Genomic DNA, 16,684 nt, shown 5'->3' with positions numbered 1-16,684 from the left:
TGCTCAGCCCGCAGCAGAAAGTGCTGCAGCTGCAGCACAAATTAAAAACAAAAATAAAACATTTAATTCATTCAAACTCTTGATGCAAATTCCACTTTTTGGGAATCAGAAAAACAGCGAAATCCACAGAAGCTGCTCTTTGCATGCATGCACGAACTCCAGGGAGAGCTCCACTGCAGCAGCAGCAGCAAAAGAACAAGCAGCAGCAACAAACCCAGAAACAGCCGCTGCAGCATATACACAGCAGCAGCATGAGTACGGCGACAGCAGCCGCAGCACTTGCAGCAGCAGCAGCACTCGCAGCAGCAGCAGCGCTCGCAGCAGCAGCAGAACTTGCAGCAGCACTCACAGAAGCAGCATCACTCACAGCAGCAGCAGCACTCGCAGAAGCAGCATCACTCACAGCAGCAGCAGCACTCGCAGAAGCAGCATCACTCACAGCAGCAGCAGCACTCGCAGCAGCAGCAGCACTTGCAGCAGCAGCAGCACTTGCAGTAGCAGAAGCACTCGCAGCAGCAGCAGCACTTGCAGTAGCAGCAGCCCTCACAGCAGCAGCAGCACTTGCAGTAGCAGCAGCCCTCACAGCAGCAGCAGCACATGCAGCAGCAGCGGCACTCGCAGCAGCAGCAGCACATGCAGCAGCAGCAGCAGCACATAGCTTGCCTTGCGGAGTCCCCTGGGCTCTGCAACTCTGAGGTGGAAGAGTTTGTTGAGGATTTCTTCTTGAGTGATGAAAAATCTTTTATTTTTTTGCATCCATTTGTCGAATTCTTGAACAGCAGCAAACTGGTCAGCAGCACACTTCAGCAAATTCGAAAGCACCACTTTGCTGCTGCGCGGCTCCACCACTCGTCTGCATGCATGCAAACAAAACCAATTCATTCTTCAAATTGAGTTTATTCAAATAATTAAATAATTAATCATCTAATTATTTAATTAAATAATCAATTAAATAATTAATTATTCAATTAAATAATTATTTAATTAATTATTTGTCGGAAAGTTCCTGCATGTGCAGCTGCAGTAAGACCGCCATTTTGCAAAAAGGATTAGCAGCAGCTTTGAAAGATTTGAAGTAAATTAACTTGCAGATTTTAAAATTTTAAAAAATTCAAACTTTCAGAATTATGAAATGAAATGCCGGCCTAGAAGAAATGCACCAAAAACCCCGAAAACCCCAAATCCTAATCCCTAAACCCTAAACCCTAAACCCTAGCCCAGTCGCCAACCCTAGACCCCGAACGTTCGTCCAAGCACACGTCCCAACCCTAAACCCTAACCCCCCAAACCCAAACCCCAAACCCTAAACCCCAAATCCCAAACCCTAAACCCCAAACCCCACACCCTAAACCCTAAACCCTAAACCCTAAACCCTACAAATGCAGAAACTCCGTGGAATACTGTTCGTTTGGATAATCCAAAAAGACAACTGCTTTTTCCTCCGGCGTCGACGCGGCCAAAAGTTGAGCGCTCAAAGGCCGCAGCGGCTCGCACAGAAAAGCCTCCGAAAAGGGGCGCTGCGCAGCCAAACACTAAACCCTAAACCCTAAACCCTAAACCCTAGGCCATGAAGCCTGCATTTGTGCAGAAGGTTTGGAGGAAATTTGCAAAAAAGAAATTCTGAAATTCTGAATTGTGAAGAAGTGGTAAATGGGGTGTATGTACACCAGGCCAAACCCCAAGTCCCGCGGCGAGTGGCTTTGAAGAAGCAAAAAGATCTTTTTGAATTTGCAAAACTTGAACAATTTTAATTTTTGTTTTTTGTTTTTAAATGAAATGAAATGAAATGAAATGCAACTTGGCCAGTTAAGTGGCGTCGGCGCTGCAGGGGCTGCGAGCTGAGGTGTACAGACAGCTCACCGTCCCGCCCCTCGTCAGCTCGCTGTCCCAAAGTGTCACTTCTATTTTTCTTTGTTCTTCACTAGCAGCAGTTGCAGCCCATTGTCTTTCTTTCAAAATGTAGTTCAAGCACCAGTCCACGGCCTCGTCGAAGTCCGCTGCTGCTGCTGCTGCTGCTGCTGCTGTTGCATGCATGCGGCCCCTGTAAGGAGAGGCGTCCAAGTCGCTTTCAGACTCGCTCTCGGGCACGGACGCGCTGCTGCTGCTGCTGCGGCTGCTGCTGCGGCTGCTGCTGCTGCTGCTTGCTGCTGCTCCATCGGACTGCGCATGCAGCAGCACAAGACGCGGAAATAAAAAAATGATAAACTTTCTTTTCAGAGACATCTGTCTCGAAAGCCCCCCCTGCAGCAGGTGTACATACACCGCAGCGCCAGCCTCACCGAGTCTTCAGAAGAGCGCGAAGCTGCACTTCTTTTGTTTTCACGTTTTGCAATTTGTCTTTTCACTTTTAATTCTTTCTTTGGAGTTGATTCTTTTTCTTTTTCTTCTTTCCACTTTTGTCTCAGCCGCAAACGCTGAAAAACACTCGACGGCCCTTTGCTTTCGTTGTCGCTGCCGCCAGACTGCCCAGCAGCAGCTGCTGCTGGTTCTGCTGTTGCTGCTGCTGCTGCTGTTTCTGTTGCTCCTGCTGCTGCAGAGGAGGCAGACGTGGAGCTGACAGAAAGGCCTCCTCGTTTTCTTGGGGTGCCCTTTGGCGGGGTAGAATCAGCTGCAGCTGCAGCTGCTGCTGCTGCTGCTGTCGCTGCTGCTGCTGCTGGCTCGCCGTCGCTGTCTGCGTCGCTGTCAATAGTTTTGCGGAGGCGCCCGCGGCTGCAGGAAGCAGAAGCAGCAGCGCAGCAGGAGATTTGAAAAGCTCTTTTGCTGCTGCATTTTCCTCATTTTAAAAGTGATTGTGTCACAGAGAGTGGGCGCAGCAGCAGCTGCTCAGGTGTACCTAAACTCCAGCTGCATGCAGTGTGCAGACACTCGAAACTGCTGCCGGCCTGCAGCACTGCTCTGCGGTGTACGTACACTCGGCCCCCACACTCACCGCCTCGCGAGCAACGGCGACTCTGGTGATTTCATTTTCTTTTTGGAAAGGCCGGAGGCCCTTGTGGAGCGCGTTCAAACTTGCATAAGAAGACTTGGGATTTCTCGTTTTTTGGCTGAGATCGGGGAAGCAGCTTCGGCGGGTTTCGCCGCACGAGCGAGCCCGGAGGCAGCGAAAGAGAGGCAAACTGCGGGAAAAAAGGAATTAATGGAATGAGTTCATCTGGAATTAAGAAAAACTTCTTTTTCGCAACAAATGGAACTCTTTTTCGCAAAGATCAGCTCGAGTTTCTTCGCCTTTTCGCAATGCACACATGGGCGCTCGGCGGCGCCGCCGGCGAGCGCTGCGGCGCCGGAAAGCCCAAAAGCCGTCTCGGAATAATAAAAATGAATTATAAATGAAAATAAATCCAGGGAGTTGCTTTTGGGCGGGGGATTCCCCGTGTACGTACAGCGGACCGCCAGGGGAGGGGGGTGGTGTTACTGACCCGCCGCCACTTTTCTAGTTTCGGGACTGGGGCCCCAACGGCTGCATGCAAAAGGGAAACTTGTGTTCTTCGACGATAACTTCAATTAAAATTATAATCCCTGCATGCAGAATGGCTTAATGTTCAAATTTTGAGGTGTACAGACACCTCGCGCGAGCTTCGCTCCGCGCTCGCCGGCTGAACTGCATCACTTTTGCTTTCTTGCAAGTCTAATCAACGATGAAAACACAAAATATTCTTTATTTTCAATATGTTGCGTCTTCTAGCCTCGCCAGCTTCCGAGAATTCCCCTCGATTAAGCCCGCTTCTGAGGGGAAGGGAACACCCCGGTGTGAGTAACCCAAGCCCCAGCAGCAGCAGCAGCAGCAGCAGCAACGGCACCCCTGGCCTCTCCAGCGCCACGCTGCTGCATCCTTCAAGGACACCGTTGACCCGTCCCAGCAGCAGCAGCAGCAGCAGCAGCTGTTTTCTGTCGCGTGCTGCTTACCACCACTCCTCGGAGCTGCAGCGGTACTTCACTAACCGCTTCCACAAGAAGATCTGCCCCCGCTGCAGCAGACCAAACATCTTGCCAGCTTGCTGCTGCTGCTGCTGCCAGCAGCAGCTCTCGGACCTGCACATACACCCCGTCGGCAAAGACCCTCTCTGCGAGCTTGTGCTGTCTAGACACCGCAACCACGACGCCTCTTCTTTCCTCCTTTCTCGTCTTTCAGATTCCAAACAACTTCCAGATTCAGAAGTTCCTTACCTTTCCCTCGAAGCTTTCCTGAACCAGTCCCCCAAGCCCCTTGGGGGGCACCCCGGGGTCCCCCCTGGGAGCCCCCCAGGGGGCCCCCCCTGGGGGGCCCCCGGGGGGGCCCCCGGGGAGTCTGTGGGTTTTTGCGAACTGTTTCGTTCGTTCAAGTTTGTAGTTTCAGTGTTTCCGTTTTCTGCGGCGTTTGTACACCTGGTGGGGGTTCCGAAGGCGTCGATTTATGATTTGAAACAGCTGAGGAGAAGTCATTTGGGATTGTTGTTGAAAATGAAGGAAAAGACGGAGTTGCTGGTGGGTCTTTTGGTGGACTTGCATTTGAAAAAGTTAAAAAGTGAAGCTGCAGAGGCGGCGGCGAAGGCGGGGGTGGACGGAGGTGCGGATACACCTGAAGCGGGTTGCTGGGGTGTACGTACACCTGGGGAGGCGGCGCCGGGTCGTAATGCAGGGGAGCAAAAGCCGCAGCTGTCAAAAGAATTAAATGAATTAAAAACGAAGGAAATAAATTCAAAGTTGAAACAAATGACTGTCTTCGGATTCAATTATCCCGCAGAGTTCAGCCAACTCTGCATGCATGCACTCACTCCCCCCTTTTCCAACTTTTCTCTTTTCCAGTTTCCTTTCTTTTATCCTTTCAACAAAGTTGCCAAAGACCTCCAAAGCCGCGGCGCTGTCCAAGTTGTTCCTGCTGCTGCTGCTGCTGCTGCTGCTGCTCTCAGGTTCGCTTTGCTGCTGCGGCTTCTGCTGCTGCTCGCAGTTCAATTCCACTGTTTGCTCCTTCTGCTGCTGCTCCTTTTGCTGCAGCATTTCATGAAATTTGCTGCTGCATGCAGTTTAATTTGCTACTAAGGCATTTTATAAAAATGCACTAAGACCCAGCGCAAGCCGGTGCAATTAAAAGTAGAGAAAGATATTTTATGTTTGCATTCAAAGTTCTCAAATATTTTAAAATTAAATATATTAAAGATATTTTATATTTGCATTTTAACTTTTCAAATGATTTTAAACCAAATATATTTCTGCATTAATAGAGGGTATATTTGTGCGTAAGTGTATGTACGCATTTGCATTTATTTAGAGGTTACTTGTGTATTTAAATGTATGAATTCATTTTTATTTATATCTAATATACATATATATATTATATCTTATCACATATATATATATATGTATCTTATATATATATATATTACATTTTAATACATGTATACATGCGTATTATATATATATATATATATGTATATATATATATATATGTATATTATACTATTCTATATGCTACAGGCCATTTGCCCACATACAAATATATGATTTATATCCATTTATGCATATAACACTAGACCAACAAATATGTCAACTTGTATACAAAATGTATATATGAATATGTATTTATATGTATACGTATAAATACTATCTATATATAAATCTATATACTAATATATATGAAATGAACTTGTTGAGTGTCTTGTCTTTGTGTGCGGCTGCAGCGAAGACGACTCAGCTGTACAGACAGTCAAGGAGAGAGACGCTGCAGCTCGCCAGCTGTTGCTGCAGCTCAATTTGAAATGAAATAAAATGAAATAAAATGAAGTAAATGAAAAAAGTTTAATCTGAATTTGAAATAAAAAAATAGGTCTAACTGCAGGGGATTCTGCAGCTTTCTTTGAATTAAACTGGCGACTTAAGTCTATTTTTTTGTACCACAAAAATGCAAAAAATCGCGGACTTGAATGCAAATTTGTCTGTCTCGTTTTTGAAAAAAGAAAAGATAAATGAGAGAAGATAATGCAAAATAAATATATCTTCTTGCAAATCTGCCATTGCATGCATGCGCAATCCGCAGTCGGAGTGCAAACTGGGAGCAATTAAATTGCAGGATTTCTGTTTCTACAGAAAATCTCTTTTGTTTTCTTTGAATTTGAATGATTCGCGAATGTTGCAAACAAATAAGTGAAGTTGAAGAAACAAAACTGAAACGACAGACGCGCTCGGCGAAGAGCTGGCTGCTGCGTGAGGTGTACGTACACCTCGGAAGCACCCGCGAACAGCTGGCCGCGTGAGGTGTACGTACAGCTCAGGTGTACGTACACCTCAAGCGGCCAACTCACAAGGTGTCGTAAGTTGCCGCTTGCTGCCTTTCAGTTCTTCCATATTTCCAAAAAGCAAAAAAGCCACTCAGCAGCAGCAGCCCCACCACGCCGCCCCCCGCCGCGTACACATAAGTCATTGAACTAACTTCTTCTGAAATCGAAAAAGAAAATCAAAAAAGAAAACCAAGAAATAAAAATAAAGAAAATTAAAATGAAAATAAAAAAGAAAAATAAAAGAGCAGAAAAAACAAACTCACTCTTCAGAAATGGCTTTTTCGTGTAGCGAAAAGAAGCGTGCATGCAAATGCATTTTTAATATTTATCAGTGCAATATGCGAGTTATATTTATCAACGCAATTTAAAAATTATATTTATTACTACAATTAAAAAGAAAACAAACACTCTGCAAAAATGGATTTTATTTCAATATACTTTTCTGCAACTTCAGAGCTTGTTATGCACAGATGCATGCGCCTGTGAAATTCAGGCTTTTGTGCCATCCACAGTTTAATCATTAAATGCCAAAGTGCCTTTTCTTTGTATATTTTCAACAAATGTAAAGTGCCTTTTCCTTATTATAAATCTTCACCAAAGTGCACATTAATGCATGCATGCATGCACGCATGCGTGCGTGCATGCATGCACGAATGCATGCACGCATGCATGCATTGACCACAACACACACCTACACAGAGGCGTACACATACCAGTGCACATATAAAGTACACAAAAATCGATCCAGATCCATAAAAATCAATCTGCATGCATGCAAATCCGTCTAAACCTCCATATAAATGACATTTTAGATGAAAATAAGTGAAAAAGTGCGAAAAAAGGTGAGCTTTGCATGCAAAAATGGGGGAAAAAACAGCCAAACTCGCCTTTGCAGCTGGCGTTGGCGCAGCGCTGCGTCTCATTCATATCTGGGCAAATTGTGCCTGAGACAGACTTGCGGATTCTGGACTGCAGGCCGCTGCAGCTGCAGCTGGACCACTGGGTCCACTCCAAGTACACGCAGTCGGAGGCTGCAGCGAAATTAAAAGGGAAAAATGCAAATTTATCGAAATTATTGACAATGTTTAATAATAGTTGATGGAAAATAACAAAAAATAAAATGGCAAAAAATGGCAAAAAATGAACCGAAAAAGGCCAAATAATTCAGATTCAACTCCCAGAAACAGCTGGAAAGCGAAGACAGCTGGAAAGATAAATGCATGCAAAAGCAGCAAAGTCGCAAAAGCAAATAAAAGAATAAGAAAAAAGGAAATTTGGAAGCAAATTAAAGGGAGATTTGATGCAAAAGGAAAAGACAAAATCGGAAAAACTTGCAAAGTGCGCATCTAGTGCAAAAGGCCTCGAAGTGCGTGTCAAGTTGGCGAAAAAAGAAAAAAATAAATCAAATAACAACAGCGAAATAAAAGCAAACTCGAACTAGTCAAAAAAAGCGAAAAAAAAGCAAATCCAAATTGGAAAACAAGACCCCCCCGAGCGAAGAGCTGTACGAAATAACTTCAAAAGGAATAAAAATGAAGAATAAAAGAATAAAGCTGCAAATAAAAGCGTAAAACATGCAAATAAAGGAGCAAAAATGAACAATAAAAGGAAAAAAGAGAAAAAAGTGCAGAAAATCGAAAGCTGTTGAATTGAAAAAGACGCACTGCAGTCGGGCACGTCGTGGCACCTGCGGCTCTCCGCCTCTGCTGCGTCTTCGTCGCATTTTGCCAAATCACAAAAAGGGTCTTTTGCACTTTTGTCTTTTTCGTTTTTTTCGTTTTCATTTTCATTTTCTTTTCCACTTTTTCCAACTTCCGGAAGCGGCACTGGATTCTGCAAACGCCGTCTTCGCCGGATTTGGTAGCGGCCGCTCCCGCAGGCCGGCTCGCACTCCACTTCCGACCACTCCACAAAAGCCCCAAACACGCAGCAAGTTGCTGCAGCAGCAGCAGCAGCAGCAGTGGCAGCAGTGGCAGCAGTGGCAGTGGCAGCAGTGGCAGTGGCAGCAGCAGCAGTGGCACCAGCAGCAGTGGCAGCAGCAGCAGTAGCAGCAGTGGCAGCAACAGCAGTGGCAGTAGCAGCAGTGGCAGAAGCAGCAGCAGCAGGAGCAGCAGCAGTGGCAGCAGTGGCAGCAGCAGTGGAAGCAGCAGCGGCGGAAGCGGAAGAGATGGTACGGGTGGGATGTGTGGAGCCTAAACCCTAAACCCTAAACCCTACACTAAGGGGTAAAGCGTGAATGCTGGAAGGGAAGTAAACCCTAAACCCTAGGGAAATAAACCCTAAACCCTAAACCCTAAACCCTAGGAAAAGCCTCAGCTTACCGTTCATGTTGCTGCTAACTTCTGAAGAATTCAAAGTCCCTCCTTCCAGACAAGAAGCAACTTCAAATAATGTGTCTTCTGCAGTTTCGTTGTCATCTACGAATCCATATGAAATAATCTGCAGCAGCAGCAGCACAGCAACAGCAGCAGCAGCAGCAGCAATGACGAAAGGAACAAATCAACTTATTAGTTAATGCCACACACGGGGTTTTCAAAAAAAGAATTCAGTTCTGTTTTCAGAGAAAAGGAAAATATTTGATTAAATGAACTTTATACAAAGGAAAGAGAAATAAAATAAAATAAAAAGAACTAAATTAAATTTACACTTCTGCGTCTTTTCTTCCAGCCCTTTGAGGTGTCTATACCCTCGCAACTGCTCCACTCCGACCAGGGGCTCCACTGAGTAGTTGAGAAATCTTTTGCTGCTGCTGCTGCTGCTGCTGCGTCTCCAGAAAGCCACAAAGAGTCTGTTTGCTGCTCTTTGCTGCAGCTCATTAAACTCGATAACTCACAAGACAAAGTGCTGTTGTTAAATGAAAAATAAAAACAACTCGCTTCGCTGTACGTACGCGGGTCCGCTCTGCATGCACATTCCGCAGCACACTTTTATTTATTTATTTTCAAATAAATAGAAACATATTTAACATATATATATACATTTACATCTATACAATAGATGTATATATATATCTCTAATTTTAAATATATTGATATATATTGCATGCGCTTTTGTATTTTCATTCAAGTTGTTACATCTGAGGAAGGCTTCAGAAGGCTGCAGAGTAGAATGGAAAAGTCAAAAAACGAATTAAAAAGCTGAAGAAAAAAATAAACAATAATTAAATAAAATTAAGAAAAAGAACAGAAGATCTTTGCAGAAACAAAGTCTGCAAAGCAAGCTCTGAGTGTTGCTGCAAAGCGCATTCATGCAATTTTGGACTTGTGAAATATTTTTTCGAATTTTCAATTATGTCTTTCAAAACTCTGAAATAAATTGCCTACGCAGCGCCTCCACTGGCTTTGAATTTATTAACACATTCTTTTTGGCAATCTCTCCAGCTGTTTGTTTTGAGTTGAATTTTGTTGTCCGCAGCCGGGCAGGAGTGCGTGCCCAGCTGAACGCCGTTTCCTGAACACCCAAAGCGAAACCAAATTCATTTTTAGAATTATATAATAATAATAATAACAATAATAATAATAATAATAATGAATTGCAAAAGAGCCGCTGTTTCCGTCCAGATCGCGATTGCCTGCGGCTTTCGCTTGCAACTTTGCGCATTGGGGTGTACGTACACCGCAGCAACGCGAGACGCTCACCGCACTTGACTCCCTGATTGCAGCTTTCCACTTCCCACAAATGGGGGCACTTATCGCAGAAAGAATCTTTTCCATCTTTGCAATGATCTAGACTTGCATGCTGCTCAATTTCTCGAAAACGACCCGAAAATCCCGCTTCGCACCAGCTGCTGCAGCTCGTTTCTTGCCACTCCCCCACAACGCAAGAAGTGCATGCAGAGTCTGCGCCGTAGCCCGTGACAGCAATTTCGCCTTCTTTCGCTGTGGGAAGAAAAACACAAAAGAAACAAATTAAAAAGGTTAAAAATAAATTAAAAATAAATGACAAAAACGCAACATAAATAAATCTACAGCTTCCCACCCGCTGCAGCGAAGGGGAGCAAGCAGCCAGGTGTCTGTACACTCCAACTAAATCCCTGCATGCAGCGCTTAAAAGAACAAAAGAGAAATTATTTAAGCAGATTTAAAGTTTGCATTTCAAAGTGCGGGAGCCAAGTTGAATACGAACTGCTTTGCATGCGCATGCACGCAAATATGTCTTAAATAGCTGACTTTCGGAAAAAAGCATTTTAAAAGATAGAAACAAAAGAACTAAAAGAGAATTAAATGCGCTTCATGCAAATATGTTTTAAGTAGCTGACTTTGCGTAAAAATGCATTCTAAAAGACAGAAAGAAAAGAATTAAAAAAGAATCAAATGCGCATCTTTTAAAAGCCCCGCACCGTCTCGGAGGCAGCTAGAAAGGGCCTTTTGGTCGAGAACGGTTTGCGTTTTGAGTCCAATTAAAGTACAAGTCCCAAGTTCTGCACTTTTAATTTTTGTCCAGGAAAAGAAAGTGAAGTTTCCCGCGAGCTGGGCTGCGCACTCGCGCCAGGTGTACGTATGCCCCCCCTCCTTCAGCGCGAACTTCGAGTCGCTGCAACTCGAAAACCAATTCAGACTTTTTGCCATTCCTTTCCGGCCTTTTTGTCTCGAAACATTTTCAGCTTTGCCCCACAAAGCCGTGCACGCTGCAGCAGCAAAGCAGCAGCAGCAGCAGCAGCAGCAACCAGCAGCTACTTGCACGGAAAGTTGCACGCAAAAACACCCCCTACAGCTCTTTCTCTGCGCATGCAACGCCGCATGCATGCATGCATGCATGCACCGCAGCAATGCATGCATGCATGCACCGCAGCAATGCATGCATGCATGCACCGCAGCAATGCATGCATGCATGCATGCATGCACTGCGGGCCCCGGGTGTATGTACACCTTACCCCCCTGCTGCAGCTGCTTGAAGGCCGAAGAAGAAGACTCCGGGACTTGCAGAGGATTTGAATAAGCACTTTTAAATTCTTCGCTGATTTTTGAAACTACAGAAATGCCGTATTGCTTTTCAAGAAGAGAAAAAGAAGTTTCTCTTTTCTTCAAATCCTCATCTGCGGAAAAAGCAAAAAGATCTTTTTTAAACTGCGAACGCACTCCAGAAATAACCCCCCCGCGTGCTGCTGCTGCTGTACAGACACCCCGGAAGCACGCGCAGACACACCAGCAGCAGCAGCGGCAGCACCAGCAGCAGCAGCGGCAGCAGCAGCAGCAACACGAACACTCACCGGACTGGGGAGCAATCGGAGAAGACACACTCAGCCAGAAAAAGCCGCTGTCTTGAAGAGAAGAAGGAGGAGACCAGTCCAGCACGTCTCCGGGGACCACTGGAAACTGACCAGTGCTGAAACGGCGTTTCCACCTGCTGGGCTGGTCTTTGTGGGCTTCTTCAGCAGCAGCAGCAGCAGCTGCTGCTGCTGCTGCGGCCTCATCGTGCAGCAAAATGAGGCTGGTGACGGGCTCGAGGGCTAGCCCGGCAACTGCGGCCACGCAAGCGGCGACTCTCGCGGCTCCCAGGGCGCGTCTTGCCATGCCGACTTGGGAGAGAAAAGCAACTCCTGAGCTTTTTAAAAGTAATTTAAAGCTCTTTGGAACCTCAGGAAGAAGTTTGACTCGAGAAAGGCCGCGGAATTCATGGATGATCGCGGCCGGCGGTGACCACTGCGCCGCGCTCGTGTCCAGTCACGCACGGACGGGCTGCGGCTCACAGTCCCATTTCAAACGGTGAAATGCCTTTAAAAGGTGAAATGCAGAACATTTGCAAAGGAAATTTGGGGAGAAAGCTGCAAATAAATGTCTAATGGTCGCCGCTGAGACGCGCGTGACCGCCACGGAGGCTGAGGTGTACAGACAGGTGGCGGGTTGGTGACGCGCCGCGAACACGCAAAGCAAGTTGAAAACTCCTTGTCCTTTTTCCCACGGGATTCTTCATTTGAAATTAAATATTAAATGAAATAAAGTTGAACGAGCTCTTTAAACCGGCGCCCGAGACCCAAATCGACGCAGTCGATGAGCGGCTTCCGTGGCCCCCCTGCAGCAGAGTTGCCAGCAGCTTTCCGCGCAACTTGGGTCTTTTTTTCGCGCAATTTCCCGAAAAGTTGTTTTGTTTATTGGTTTAAAAGCTTTTAATTGAGGCGGGAGACTGCAGGTTTATTTGAAGTGCTTCTTCCGGAGTTTGCAGGGCCGGCTAGCTAAGCAGTCCCACGCTGTCCTTGGCGAAGAACTTGAACAGGCTTGGAGCGGAGTCGCTACAGTTCATTTCCCTCGAATTCAAGTGTCCTTTCCTTTTCTTTTCTTTCCCATTTCTTTTCTTTTCCTTTTCTTTTCGTTTCTTTTCCTTTTTCTCTCCAATTCAACTTCGGGATTCCCCAGCCGCGAGCGCCCCCAGCATCTCGCGGCTCGGCCCCGTTGCTTTCCGCCCAAGAGAATTTACATTTTTGAATCTTACATTTTCAGCTTTTCCTTTTCTTTTTAATTATTCCCCAGGCCCCGCGCTGCTGCTGCTGCTGCTGCCGCTGCTGCTGCTGCCGCTGCTGCTGCTGCGTCAGCTCACACTCCTAGCTGCTCCTGCGGACTCCCGCGCACTCCTGACTTCCTTTCTCCCTTTTCTTTATTCCCGCCCTTGAGGTGTACATACACCGCAGAAGCCCGCGAGGGACTTGCTGCTGCAGTGTGCAGAAGCATCAGCAGAGGCGAAGCAGCGCGGTGTGTCTTGTCGGCGGCCGGCTTGCTGCTGCTGCTGCTGCTCAGCTGCTGCTGCTGCTGCTGCATTTTAGCCGGCGCAAAATGCGGCGGACAGAGCCCGCTGGGGGGGGCCCCCGCGGCCGCCAGGGCCCCCTGCTGCCGCGCTTGCTGCTGCCGCTGCTGCTGCTGCTCTGCTGCAGCAGCAGCTTGCTGCTGCCCGTCGCCGCCGACTTGCCTATTCATGCAACAATTAAAGACATGAAGGGCCACTGGTGAGGACAAAAAAATTAAAGAATTCAAAAGACCCCACAAGTGGCAGAGCCTGAGATGCTGCTGCTGCAGCTGCAGCAGCTGCTGCAGCTGCTGCAGCTGCTGCAGATGCTGCAGCTGTGCTGTTGAGTCTGCACGCACTTGCGCCTGTGTACGTACACCTGGAATAAGTATCTCTTAAACCAGAGCAGCAAATGAAATAAGAATGAAATTGAAAATGCATGCACATCAAAATGCAACACACCACTACTGGGGTGTACAGACACCGGACTTAGTACACTGTACTCAGGACTAAACGTGCTTTTTCTTTAATATTTTGCCATTTTTTAAGTTCTTTTTTTCTTTTTCCTTTATTCAAAAGGACCTTTTTGCTCACCCCTCCAGTGACGGGAGCCATTCAATCTTGTGGCTCGGGGGCCCCCAACAAAAACACAGAAAATCTGGAGGCCCCTGTTGCGGACTCGAGGACTTACTTGAGTCGACACGGAGGTGAGACTTTTTGTCAACTTTTTGGGGTTTTGTTCATCAGAAAGAACAGCTTTTGCCAATTATTAAAAGGGTTTTTCTCTTTTATTAAGAGCAGCTCTTGCCAATTATTAAAAGGGTTTTTCTTGTTTATTAAGAGCAGCTTTTGCCGGTTATTTGAAGGGCCTTTGTTATTCTTAAGGAGCAGCTTTTGCTGACTTCTGTGGGGCTTTTGTTGTTTAAAAGGAGCAGCTTATGCCAATTGTTGGAAAGCTTTCTGTTAATTAAAAAGGGCTTTTTTGGGCATTGTTGGAAGGGTTTTTACTAATCAAAAAGAGCAGCTTTGTGGCAGTCAGCAGCAGCGGAAGTGTCTCGGGCCAAGTGCAGCAAGTGCAGCAGAAAAGGCATCTAGCTGAAAAATGAATTTGAATTGGCAGCAGCTGAGCGAATGTTGTGACGACTTTAGCAGCAATTGGAGAGAAAATGGAATTAAAATGATAAAAGGAAAAGAAATGAAATAGTTTGGGGAATATTGGGAAGAAAGAGGAAAGAAAACCGGTGTTTTCAGCTGCAGCAGCAGCAGCAGCTGAGCAGCAGCGAAGTGTGCGGCTGCGGTGCGCGCTTCAGGTGTATCGACAGCTCTGGAGCTGGAACTGAGCGACGAAACTGTTCCTCTTAATTGGGTTTATGACACAAAAGATAATTTGCATCGAAATGAATGGAAAATGTTGGCAGTAAAGGACAAAGAAAAGAAAGTTGTGGGGGGCTGGACTGCGGTGTACGACGAGGGTGGGTGCAGGGCTTTTCGGAAAGTCTTGAAAAAGGGATTTTGAAAAGAATTGAAAGGCGTTTTTGAAAATTTAAAAAGATATTTGAATTTAAAATTAAAATCGAATTTAATGAGCTCCTAATTGTTCAGAAGATCGCAGAATTGAGGGCAGTTCAATTCCATTTCGAAAACTTTCCACTTTTGCATGCGCCGCTTCGTGTGTACGTACACCAGGATTCGAAGTACACCTCACAAACAAAACTCGACTTTTCGCCATTTTAAAATATTCTGTAAAACAAAATTGTCCAGAGGCAAAAGATGGAGATCTTGAAGACTCTAATGGAGAGACAGTTTGCTATTCTACAGATCCTTCTAAAACTCAATTAGGTTTGTTTTTATTTGCAGTTTATTTCCTTTTATTTTTGCAATTTGTTTGTTTTCCCCTCTTGCAGTTTATTTTTTTTATTCCTTTTTTAGTTCATTTGTTTTCTTCTTTTTGCATTTATTTCATTTCTTCTTTTGCAATTTACTTCTTTTCCTACTTTTGCATTTTTTTTTCTTTTGCAATTCATTATTTTCTTATTTGTGCAGCTTATTTGCTGTTCTTCTTCTGGAATTTATTTCTTTTATTCTTTTTTGAAATTTATTTGTTTTCTTCTTTTGCAATTTATTTCTTTATTTAATTTTTTGCAATTTATTTGTTTTTTCTTTTTTCAATTTATTTTTCTTCTTTTCCCGAATTGGAATTGAATTGCAGCATGTGCAGGTCTTTCTGTTTGGAATATTCACAAGTTTCGAAAATAACTTTTTGAAATAAATGTTATTTAATTCAAAAACGATTTAGTCTTAATTTGCATGCACGCATAATTTGCATGCATGCACAATTTGCATGCATGCATTTCGAGTTTGCTGCTGCTCAGGGTGGTACTCTTCAACTGCAGCAGATGGCTCTGTTGCTTCTGGATGTTTTTTCGGGGAAAAAGAAGAAAAAGATTCTGCTGCTGCTGCTGCTGCCTTTGTGGTCTTGCACCAAAGAGCAGCAGCAGCGCAGCAGCAGGAAGCAGCAGCAGCAGCAGCAGGGGGAGCGCAGGAGCTGAGCTACTTTCTCAGCGAAGACTTCGTGCTGCAGCACAACAGCAAAAAGAGTTCTTGGATTGCTGCAGTCAATTCTTCTTTTGCAAATCAAAATAAAAACTTTCTCAATTCACTTTTGAAACAATTCCAATCTTCTCCCCGCCTCCTGGGTAATCCATCCGCTGCTGCTGCTACTGCTGCTACTGCTGCTGCTGCTGCTGCTACTGCTGCTGCTGCTGCTGCTGCACTTGGAAGCTTCTGTTTTATTAAATTGCATTTACTAAATACCTAAATTTATAATTTTAATCATTTAAAATGTATTTGATGAAATGTATAATTACATTATGTAGTTCGTGAGTGAAGTGCTCTAATTAAATGCGAGAAATAAAGACAAAAACAAATAAATAAATAAATAATTCAACTGCGAAATGCATAGTAAACATATTATGTATATAATATGTATTTATAAATAAATGTATTTTATAAAATAAAAATATAAAATGTAGAGTGTGAAATGTCTGGTTTGTGATATTTGTATTTGTCCCATTTAAATCCAATTTTAATGTTTTGTATTTGCTGCGCATGCAATATACATTTGTAATGCACATAATGTACGTATTTATATTTAATATGTATTCGCTGCTGCTGCTGCTGCTGCTGCATGCAGGCAGCAGCGAAGGGGGTCCTGTGTTTCTGGAGGAAGCTGCAGAAGATGCTGCTTCTACCCAAGCTTTTGCATGCCCTTGTAAAGAAGGTAATTTGGGAAAATAAATAAAGTTTCTTTTATTCCAAAATAAAGGATTGAAGGCCTCAAAGGACATTAGAACACTTATTTTGCTTGCTGCAAGCCTGCTGCTGCTGCTGGTGCTGCTGCTGCGCAGGCGAAAAGGCCCTCGACACCCGCAGCAAATCTGCTGCTGCTGCTGCTGCTGTTTTATCCCCCGTCAGCTTGGCCCAAGAAGAAAGCAAAGCAAAGACCAAAACCGTGCCCGTCAAAGCCCACTCCCAGCAGCAGCAGCAGCAGCAGTAGCAGCAGCAGCAGCAGCAGTAGCAGCAGTAGCAGCAGCAGCGGATGGATTCCCCCGGAGGCGGGGAGAAGATTGGAATTGTTTCAAAAGTGAATTGAGACACCTTTTTTTGATTTGCAAAAGAAGAATTGACTGCAGCAATCCAAGATCTCTTTTTGCTGT

The 16,684-nt window shown here is 45.1% G+C and overlaps 6 protein-coding genes across 6 annotated transcripts in view; 3 read left to right on the top strand and 3 right to left on the bottom strand.

Annotated features, from left to right (window-relative positions):
- Positions 1–251: 251 nt before the first annotated feature.
- Positions 252–695, top strand: ETH_00019780 (uncharacterized protein; the record flags this gene model as incomplete). Its single annotated transcript, XM_013375815.1, has 1 exon — positions 252–695. One exon carries the CDS (start codon positions 252–254, stop codon positions 693–695), a length of 444 nt encoding a protein of 147 aa, XP_013231269.1.
- A 678-nt stretch (positions 696–1,373) lies between these two features.
- On the bottom strand, positions 1,374–2,964 carry ETH_00019775 (uncharacterized protein; the record flags this gene model as incomplete). The annotated part of the gene is made up of 4 exons (XM_013375814.1): positions 1,374–1,517; positions 1,861–2,160; positions 2,280–2,709; positions 2,930–2,964. 4 exons carry the CDS (start codon positions 2,962–2,964, stop codon positions 1,374–1,376), a joined length of 909 nt encoding a protein of 302 aa, XP_013231268.1.
- Positions 2,965–3,666: 702 nt separating this feature from the next.
- On the top strand, positions 3,667–5,736 carry ETH_00019770 (Pv1h14035_P, related, related; the record flags this gene model as incomplete). The annotated part of the gene is made up of 2 exons (XM_013375813.1): positions 3,667–4,886; positions 5,655–5,736. 2 exons carry the CDS (start codon positions 3,667–3,669, stop codon positions 5,734–5,736), a joined length of 1,302 nt encoding a protein of 433 aa, XP_013231267.1.
- Positions 5,737–6,271: 535 nt separating this feature from the next.
- Positions 6,272–9,067, bottom strand: ETH_00019765 (uncharacterized protein; the record flags this gene model as incomplete). The annotated part of the gene is made up of 5 exons (XM_013375812.1): positions 6,272–6,408; positions 7,139–7,282; positions 7,916–8,188; positions 8,573–8,690; positions 8,897–9,067. The coding sequence occupies 5 exons, from the start codon at positions 9,065–9,067 to the stop codon at positions 6,272–6,274; spliced, it is 843 nt and encodes a 280-aa protein (XP_013231266.1).
- A 503-nt stretch (positions 9,068–9,570) lies between these two features.
- ETH_00019760 (uncharacterized protein) lies at positions 9,571–11,764 on the bottom strand (the record flags this gene model as incomplete). Its single annotated transcript, XM_013375811.1, has 4 exons — positions 9,571–9,701; positions 9,890–10,129; positions 11,125–11,286; positions 11,461–11,764. The coding sequence occupies 4 exons, from the start codon at positions 11,762–11,764 to the stop codon at positions 9,571–9,573; spliced, it is 837 nt and encodes a 278-aa protein (XP_013231265.1).
- Positions 11,765–13,018: 1,254 nt separating this feature from the next.
- ETH_00019755 (cathepsin C, putative) overlaps positions 13,019–16,684 on the top strand; it is a gene marked incomplete at both ends in the record, with an annotated part of 5,722 nt that continues 2,056 nt past the window's right edge. The window contains 7 exons of the mRNA XM_013375810.1: positions 13,019–13,188; positions 13,548–13,675; positions 14,279–14,440; positions 14,655–14,807; positions 15,341–15,664; positions 16,162–16,248; positions 16,376–16,520. Coding sequence (XP_013231264.1) covers positions 13,019–13,188; positions 13,548–13,675; positions 14,279–14,440; positions 14,655–14,807; positions 15,341–15,664; positions 16,162–16,248; positions 16,376–16,520 — 1,169 coding nt within the window. The remainder of the gene's footprint in view (positions 13,189–13,547; positions 13,676–14,278; positions 14,441–14,654; positions 14,808–15,340; positions 15,665–16,161; positions 16,249–16,375; positions 16,521–16,684) is intronic.

Source organism: Eimeria tenella, genomic scaffold (assembly GCF_000499545.2).
Source record: "Eimeria tenella Houghton genomic scaffold, Eth_scaff3, whole genome shotgun sequence".
Taxonomy (NCBI): Eukaryota; Apicomplexa; class Conoidasida; order Eucoccidiorida; family Eimeriidae; genus Eimeria; species Eimeria tenella.
The sequence above is the reverse complement of the archived record's forward strand: the minus strand, read 5'-3'. Positions and strand labels throughout refer to the sequence as shown.